Source organism: Aptenodytes forsteri, unplaced genomic scaffold (genome assembly GCF_000699145.1).
Source record: "Aptenodytes forsteri isolate BGI_AS27 unplaced genomic scaffold, ASM69914v1 Scaffold526, whole genome shotgun sequence".
Classification (NCBI taxonomy): Eukaryota; Metazoa; Chordata; class Aves; order Sphenisciformes; family Spheniscidae; genus Aptenodytes; species Aptenodytes forsteri.
In genome coordinates, this window is record NW_008794596.1 from 330,919 (window position 1) to 340,633 (window position 9,715).

General features: G+C 41.0%; 1 protein-coding gene across 1 annotated transcript in view; it reads left to right on the forward strand.

The window, feature by feature from the left end:
* The first annotated feature begins 1,128 nt into the window (after positions 1–1,128).
* The window catches only part of PYGO1 (pygopus family PHD finger 1), a 17,717-nt gene continuing 9,130 nt past the window's right edge, over positions 1,129–9,715 (forward strand). The window contains exons 1-3 of the mRNA XM_009272685.1: positions 1,129–1,223; positions 8,503–8,672; positions 9,404–9,607. Of these exons, the coding sequence (XP_009270960.1) occupies positions 1,129–1,223; positions 8,503–8,672; positions 9,404–9,607 (469 nt within the window). The remainder of the gene's footprint in view (positions 1,224–8,502; positions 8,673–9,403; positions 9,608–9,715) is intronic.

Sequence of the window (9,715 nt, forward strand, 5' to 3'; positions counted from 1 at the left end):
ATGCTTCGCAGGTTGCTCAACGCCCAGCAAGCAGGAAAGCAGGGAGTAGGGAGGGAAAGGACTCTACCTGCAGTTGTGGCAACACATCAGGGTTGCGGTATGTGAAACATCCCTTGCACTACAACAGGTGAGCAGCAGTTCTTCATGGGTTAATTCCTCTCCCTGTCCTCATCCTTTCGCTCAGCAGGTAAAATTGGCATCTTTGTTAAGAAGCAGAGTCTGTACCTGTATTTGGCTGCTAATACGGTGCAGAGCACCATGCGTTAACGGAACTGGCTGCCCCAAGGTCTAAGCTGGGTACGTGTATCTCGAATACCAGCCCAGTTCTCCACCAAATCTGGAGCTCTGGTGACTGCAGATTTGGAATCTCCTTTGCACCTAAAGCCAGACTTTGTATTTTGTTATATATGAAAAAAGACATCTGCTTTCCTTTCATTTCTTCTTTAAGTTATTTCTCTGAATATTTACAAGTAAATCCAGTTGGGTTTTCTGTTTGGGGATGCATAAGCATTTGTTATCGGAAGGATTAACCTATGCCATATCTTATTTCTAATACATGTTGGCAATGTGCAGCCCAGTCTGTCTCCCTTTTTCCTTCATCTGCAATCATGGTCTCAGAAGTGGTGCTGGACAGTAGAGCATATCCTCTGTCAGTAAGAGAGAAGCTGTAGGTGCTAATGCTGTTGCTGTCCATGTTGCAATGTCCTACTCTTTCTATAATTAATGTATTAAGACTTGGCTTCACCTTTTCCTCCCCATACAGTGAAGAGGATGGGATTTGAACCCTCCTCTCTGCGCATACCTGCATGCTAGAGCAGATTTGACAAAGAGATATCCTATTGTTTCTACCTGAAGGTGGAGTGTAAGCTTTATTTAAATCCCGTAATTTAAATCCTATTTACACAGGAATGCACCATTAAGACATACAGAAAATGCAAATAATTCAGAATCTAGCTGTGCCTCTCTGAAAGATATACTATGCATGGATATCCCTAGTCCGTAGGATCTCCCTTGGCTGGCAATAGAGGTCTGGGGCTGGCAAACGTTTGGGTGCCAGCTGCTCTCTGAGAGACTTCTGCCCTTACTGTCAAGTGTGAATCCCCATTTGGCCTGCAAGAACCTGCTGAGATGGTTTTCCGGCAGTGCTGCAAAGTGGTCCAAGTTTCTCAGGGTTTCTCTGGAGAGATGGCTCAAGCACCACTGGAAGTTGACCGCAATTCCAGGTGGGCTAGCTACTGTAATTATCTGCAGTTTTGAAGGATGAAAATGAATTTCTGTGGGTGACAGAAGATGTTTCCTATTATACTACTCCATGGGAAGTTTTAAATGAGTGCCCAAAATACTGGATTCTGCTTTAGCTGGAAATAGACTGGGGTCTCCCCAGAGGTCATGTTAATAGAATGGTTTTGAATTTCCTTTTATCTGCATGGCAATACACTGGGAAAAAAAGATTTTAATGAGTAAAGCAGCAGATTTCTGGCTAGGCTGCAGGCAGTTGTACCACATGAAAGCAGGAAATGTGTTGCTCACACTACAGCTCACTACAGCCTTTAATAATTTGCATTTTGGTGTGCTGGTCTAGGAAATTAACCCCTCTGGTTTGCTGAAAGCTATCACCAGGGCATGAGTGGCAGAGCTTAATATATGCTGCCTCCTCACTTTTTGCAGGTTACAGTCTTATTAACTTAAAACAATCCCACTGAACTACTTGCTCATAGCCTTCCCTATATTAGGTCATGCAATTGAAGTTGGAAGCAAGACAGTTTACAGCACAGACTGTAAAATAAAAATACAATTAACTTCCATTAAAAATTATATCATTCATGCTAGCAACCATCATGCTTTGGAACAGATCCTGAATATTTAAAAGTCAGTAACAGCTTGCTCAGTCTCTACCAAAGAAAACAATCTGGCTTTGCTTTACACAAAACCCACAGTCAAGGCAGAATGAATCCCCTGAGATGAAGATTTCCAGCTTCAAAGGATAAGTTAACTCCAAGCTTGAGTTCTAAGTATTTCAATTAAAATTCTTCTGCAAAATCAAAAGGAAGACAACCTCTAGTTCATAATAGGAAAGAATTCTCATACTGGCTTTTAGAACACTTTACGGAAAAATGGCTATATTAAAGAGGAAAGCACCCTCTTATTTTTTTATATACTGCATCTCTAGCTTTGTGATCTACATATGGCAAGATAAAATCGGTGAAGAAGGTCTGCATATTAGAAGCCATTGTAGCGCGGCCTAGAATCACAAATACCCAGCAGAGTGTGCTGGCTTGTATCATATCCTGTGATTTAGAAGTCTCAGCCCAAGTGATGAGGTTGCCATTTGTAGTTGGGTTGACTGGAAACAGCCTTTTAATAGGAGCACTCCACAACTTGGTTTAGTGTTCAACAGGGTTTTAAGGGTTTGTGATGATGTTTCTCTTCTGTAGCTCAGCTGGGCCAAAACTTATAGCCCCGCCCTGCAGTTGCAGATAACCAAATGACAGGATTCCCGTAGGAACAGATGTATAGCACCCTAAAATGTCTGTCTGTAAACTTCAGATTTTGAATCGTACCCACTAGGCATAATACATGTCAAGCAATTTAATCCAGTTTGGTGTTTGCTGACAGATAGTGCGTATATTTTAAATAATTAGTTCCACATTCTTTTCTTGAAATCCTGGATTTCATGTGAATTTTAGCCTGGGGATTAGGGAAGCTGCGCTCAGATGTAATGGGTGAGTGCAGCATCTATGTAACTAGGTCACAGTGTACTTAGGCATATTTAGTTATCTGTTGTTGTGTTCTTCCCTACTTTTGTTACACAATGAAGAAAAGAGGTAACTAAGTTTGATTCGTAATCTCCTCTTAAAGGATGGCAGACTTCTGAGATTTCATAGTGGTTTTTTTTTTACTGCATTTTCTAACAATGGTATGTTTGTGTAACCTTTTCTTTTTTGCTGCTTTAGCTGCATTTTCCTTTCATAGCCTACAACCCCCCAAACTCAGACACTAGTTGGTTCCTGCTTCCCAGGAGATCTCCTATTACTCAGACATAGCTACTTGTTCAAAATAGAGGTTTTGTTACTGCATTCCAGTAAATATTTTCCTTAAAAACTAAGACTAAGCAACAGTTGCCCAGAGAAAAAAAAAAAAAAAAAAAAAAAAGACATAGCACGTACTGTCATGTAGCAGTCCCGTCGCCTGTCTACTAACTACATTTCCTTGTCACTTGCTAATTGTGGAAATGCTTGGTAATTACTGCAAATACATGAGGTCTTACTGTAAGAAGGTCTGTAACATTATGGTGGGTTAACCTTGGCTGGTTGCCAGATGCCCACCAAGCTGCTCTCTCACTCCCCCTCCTCAACAGAATGGAGAGAAAATAAAATGAAAAAGCTCATGGGTCAAGATAAAGACAGGGAGATTGCTTACCAATTACCATCACAGGCAAAACAGACTTGACCTGGGGAAGATTAATTTATTGCTCCTGGTCTGTACTCACAGAGGCCACCTCTGCAGCCCCCCTGCTACCAAAACCATGCCACCTACACCTAATAAAAACATTAATGATATTTTTGTACTAAGATTTTGGTCCCATTTGCTGTTTAATATAAAGCTGGCTTGTGAGCATCCTGCTCTTAATTTCAAAGAAACATAATTGTAGTTGAAAAACTAAACTATTGATCTGGATGGAGCGAAGGGCAAGTGATATCATTTAACTAAGGTGGCTGTAAAATTAATTGTCCCCCTTGACAGACATGTTCTTGCTAAAAATCTGTTCCCATTCTTGACTATCCATGTCCTTCCTAGAGAGATCAGGTGTATCCCATAAGCCCCAGCACACAGTCCTCAAAAGAGAAACTAGTGGAGTAACATCAAAAACAGCTGGCCTCTAAATCTGACTTGAGTTTTGTAACCATGAGCTGAGCATCAGTATTTTGTCTCACTGCTAATACATGTCGGTGAATCACAAATGCATGGATTAAATCTATCCCTTTGTGTGCTCTTTGACTATAGCAATGAGGTACTAATTCTCTTCCTTAGTGCAGAAAGCTGTTACCCACCCGTAACTAGGGTTAGAGCAACTGTGGTGTGGCTAGAAGTTGCATATAGTGATATCACATAATTCAGAACAGTCTACAGAGGTACTGAGGGGAGGCTCTGCTATTCTCTCAGTGACTCTGCCTGATACTCTGAGCTGCAGTTTCCATATGTACTTAACTCTGATTGGACAAGCAGTCCTAGTGCCTGAAATTCAAGGATTTCAGTCAGCAATGTTCAATGGGTCTGATCCATCCCAGAGGCAGCGCCCTGTGAACTGCACTCTCCAAAACCATAAAAAGCAGACCATAAAACAAAACAAATGAATTTTTGTGTCTGGAAGTTTCTATAATGTATAGATCTTGTCAAATGAATATGACTTGCAAAACTTTGTAAAGATGTTGTGGTTGGTGTATAAGAGAAAAAAGGCAGCGTATCCAGGAGGATTCTCCCTAGTGCAAGCAGACAGATACAGATGGGTCGGGAAGCTCTGTGCCTGTCCAGGGCTCTTATGAGGCAGAGGGCTGAGATGAGAGAATACCCACACGACTGTGATAAGCCTGGAGAGCTTTTTCTGCAAGAGGCTCTGCTACCTTTAGAGTTAGCATTACCACTCCTTTAGTTTTATGGCAAAGATTTCATCTTGGCAATTCTGCAATGCAAATCCCAGAAGAGTCTTTGCCTAAATTTACTTACTTAGAGATGCACTGATGTGTAGGACAGCCTGGGACAAGGCTTCCTCGGGTTTTTACAGCACACAAACTTTATAACTGTGTCGATGACTTTGCTGAGAGGCAGAGTGTGGATCCAAGAACAGATTCATAACCAATTATTGCAAAGATCAGCGTGGCCTTTGCAGAAGACTCAAAGGGCTCTTGAGAGAACTGAGTAAGTGCAGGAATTAAATGCTTGCCTCTCTTTTCATCAAATCGTGGTAAACAGGAAAACGTAAAGGATTAAAGATGATAGTCCAGAAAGCGCAAGAACTTGCATTTCTTTCATTTCCCCACAGAGTGTCCCCATCCCACTATTCATCACTCAACAGGCAACCACTTCTTTGAGAAGGTAGTAGTCCATTTTGCAGAGGAGCCCACAAAGGTTTGTTAAACACGTATTTGTCTTTTAAAATTTATTATATTGATACTGTTGATATGGTAAACTGAAAGTTCCCTTTTACTTATCCTAGAGGTAAAAGGGAAAGAAATCTTACGTTCTTTGGTGACTTGAAGATCAAATGAGGATTTTTTAATGCTTATATATACACACACACACAATGGATTTCTTGTCAAAACGTTTGTACTTTGGTATATGAATAAATACAATAATGAAACTTAAGTTCCTAGATAATCGATGTCTGTCTTCATATTTTAAATGTTTACGTACTATACTTATTAATTTTTACATATCAGCTATAAAATTTTATAGTTTAAAACTGTTGGTAAATTGTAGGTTTCAACTTTATAAGTCATATGTGTTGTTGGCAAGAGTATGAGTGCATTGAATTTTTTTTTCCTGAAATACTTGAGCATGGCTATATTTTAACTGTAAGTTGAAAAGGTAAGTGTGCACTCAAAAAAAGAAATCAATTAGTCTCGCCGAGTTTCAGAACGGTCTAAGAGCTTGCTTTGAACTTAAAAAATTTTGTTCCAGTATAGATACAACACTAGGGTGCCCTTTGTACACATTTCTGAGACATTTTTTGATCGGTCCACTAATAACTTGTCTTGCGAAGCTTAGAAAAATGTGTTTCATCAGCCAATGATTTGCTATGTGATTAGACAAAGGCATGATCATTCTCAGGCTTTTTACTTGATTTCAAGATATATCATGCATCATATGGAAGAAAACTAACACACTGGACTACAGAAAAAAAATCTTACATTCTTTCATGGACTAACTCGTAAAGCAATCTGTTCTGCACTTTTTTCCTACAAACAGTTTTGTATTCATTTCAGATTAAAGTTGAAACATGAACAGACAATTAATTAGATTTTGTTTTGTACTTTATATTATGTGGATGCAGAAGTTTAGACAGTCTTAGTTTTGATTAAAAGCAGAAATGAAACAGACATGGGCTCATGAGACCTGGTTTACATCGCCATAACAGATGCAGCATTCACCAGTAGGTGAGCCATTTGCACTAAAATAGCTTCAATGACTTGTGCTCAAACTGTTTCAGTTACAGTTACAATCCCTGAGATTGGCAGAGAGATGCTCTATATCTGATAGACCCAGAAGGGACCGGTTAACACATTTTTCCAGAGCAATACCAGCTGCATAACCAGCTAGACTAAAAAGGCATAAAAAGCACATCTCTGTGTAACTTGTAAACATGCACGTGTTTAGTTTTACTGCCCTGAAAAAGGGAGATGCCGAGGAGAACAAATGAGTCTGAAGGAAGAGGTGTAACTCTAGCGTAACAACAAAACCAGATTTTTAGTGTTGTCTCAGGCCTGACGGAAACTCCCACCAGCCTTGATAAATAGTCCTGTTTTTCACAGTAGTATTGTGAAACATGTACAAGTTTGTAGAACTAGTACTTTAATTTGTATAACATGTAAAAGCGCCTTTCAGAAAAATGGATTATTGATTTTATTTTTTTCCCTCATAGCAGGTGGGGGAAACAAATCTACTGATGCTGGAAGACTGTTATGAGCTAAGGCTATCACAGTCCAAATTTCCTTAAATGCGTCCCTTTTCTCCAGCTCCACACTTCCTGTCCAGGTGGGAGAGAAGACTACTGGCTGCTTGGCTTCTGTGTCCACATGCCAGAAAACCTGCACAGGTGCTGCCAGATCTTGCCGTGCATGTGCCTTGCCTTGACACTGCCCATGCAGGCTGGACTTACTGCCCCTTCTGCATGAGCCTGCTGGACTCCCAGGTCCACGTCCATTGCACAGGGGTCCATTTCTGTCTTGCTGTGTAGGAAACCTTCCGTGATGAGTCGATAAATCACAGTAACTTGACAGGTTAAAGCGGTGTGTGCTTTATTTTGGAATATATATGGCTTACATGAGAGGAAAACTTTTGTATTTTCCCCTGGTACTGGAAGTGGCAGTTACACAGTTCACCCAGCTTCCAGCTTTTTTCCTTCTGATGTCATGCTTTCTTTTTTCTTTCCTAGCTTTATTCCTCTGGGATAAAATCTTGGCCCCCATAAAACCAAGCAGAACAAATCTTTCACTTTTTCCTTTTTTGAATTCCTTACATGTCAGTAAATTTCCCCGAGGTGTTTGCCTTTTTTCCATTAGCACATCTGCATACATTCGTATGTTGTCAAAATGGGCTTCTTTGCTACTCTGCTCCTAAGATGTGCAGTAGATACATGTGAAAAGATGCAGTAAAACCCCTTTAAATGTTAATGCTCTGTTGTGGATCCATGTCTCATTGATATTTCTCTCCTGATGATGTAATGCAGCATTGAATGTTCAGATGCTGTGACAACGATTAGTAAAAGAACTTCCTTTACGTACTGGTAGTTTGTACGGAAAGGCTCTTTTAGTAGCCTTCTTTTTAACCTGAATTCAGAAGGAAAGGAGCCTAGAAGTTACCAAAACCAGCTTTTCTATACTTAACATTTTTAGGCCTGATGTGTCGCATGTGATTGAAGTTACTGTTACCTCATCAAAGCCACCCTTTTCAAGTCAGGGTGAGTTATAAAGTATTAAATAGTATTCGTTCACAACTTAGTACTCTGGCAAGGAGCAAGAGCTTTCTGTGTGGTTGGTTGTTGTTAAAAAGAAGAAAATTATTTCAGAATGACAGAATCATTACAGTTTGAAGGGGCCTCAGGAGGTCTTGACTTTGAGCCCAACATCCTGCACAAAGCAAGATTAATGCTGAACTTGGGCTATTCTGGGCTTTGCCCAGTTGGGTCTTGAAAACCTCCCAGGATGGAGACTCTACAATTTCTTTAGTTTCTTGTCCCAGTGCTCGCTTAGCCTCAAAACAATCTCCCCTCCCCCCAGCCAGTTGGAACCTCATTTCAACTTATGACTACTTAGTCTCATTTTCCTGTCATGCACTTCAGTAAAGAGTCTGTCTCTTTCTTCTTGGTAACCTCCACTTAGGTGTTGGAAGGTTGCTACTAGGTACCCCTAAGCTTTCTTAATTAATGCCAACTTTTGAGAGGAAGAGATGTTGGAGTAATTTTAAGGACAACGAATGAGCAGTGAGGCGATCAGGTGGTGAATGGTGTGTGATAATGGGAACTTTCATAGACTTTTGGGGAATATTTGAGATGCTGGTGTAGGCACCTGAACAAGTGAATTAATTCGCTTCAGACACTGCGTCAGCCATTTCCAATGCAGGTTTAGAAGTGTAAAGTCAGTCCAACAGGATTCTCACAGACCATTCACTAAAGACCTGAGTACAACTTAAAGATGAACTTGGATGAACAGCAAAACAGACATAATTTTTTGCAGCTAGAGCACTGGGTTAAATCTGAATTCCCTGCTCATGTTTCTGATGCAGACAATCTCCCCCTAGGAACGTTTATAGACTCAGTGACATCAATCTGCGCATCCATAATTACAGTCTACATGCTATTACAAGGCAGCCTTGCACAAAAGCTTATGCAGTCCTGGGAGAATCATCTAGGGCTACAGCGAGCCACATCACAGAAAATGCAAATCTCTTCACAGGTAAGACACATCTTCCTCCAAATATAGACTACCTTACACCTACCTTGCTAATAACAGGCTACACTTCTCTTGAGCAAGATCACACAAAATTAACTAGCAGATCCCATGAGAATATTGGCAATATGTTATACTTCAAGGTACATGAATTCTGGGATTGTTGTGAAGTAAGAGACTATGGACAAATAAAAATTATGTCTAGGGAAGGACAGAAATCGACATAAAAAACTGAATTACTTTCTCCATTTTATTTAGACATGCAAAATGTAAAAGCAAAAACACAGTAGTACCTTAACCTTTACACAAACACCCCTTTTTTTTCCCCCCTCAGAAAAAGCGTTCCAAATACTGGAAAAGTACCAACTATCCATCTAACAAGAAGGTACGTAAAGAAATAGCACTGCTAGGTATTGTGAAATAAGGCATGTGAGCAAAACCCATACCTTACAGCTGGACATCTTTATCCCAGTTAAGGGAGGATAAATCTTTATTCAAAAGATAATTATTTTTAATACAGTCAACAGTTTTGACCAAGGATGAGGACTCCATATGTAACACCTCTGAAACACAGCTATTTCAGAAGATAGGAAGCTGTGGCAGAATGTTAGTTTCCACAAAATTACAGGACAGCGGCAGCGATTTACTTATCATCTTGTGTTTTTCAAGGGTTCCGAAGGGTTTACCGACACTGTGAGGGCCACCAGTGGGTTGTCTCTCCTCTGTACTACCCTTAGGCCAGAGACCAGACGGGAGGGTGATACCTGTAGGGAAGGAGCCCCTCCTTGAAGAGGGGCCTCCAGCCGGCGTGGACCTACCTGCCACCGAGCCGCTGGAGCATGGTGCTTCAGCACTTCAGATAAATGCCCGCCTGGACCGGCAGGCACTGGAGCTGCAGCCTGGAGGCGAGAAGAATGCGTTAAGCACGTGTCGCGTGACAGGTAAGCGGTGAAGCCGTTAACAACCCGGGGAGCGCAGCCTCGATCGAGATCTGAGAAGCGATTACCCGTACGGCGCTTGGCGTGGATGACTGTGGCCAAGAACTCACC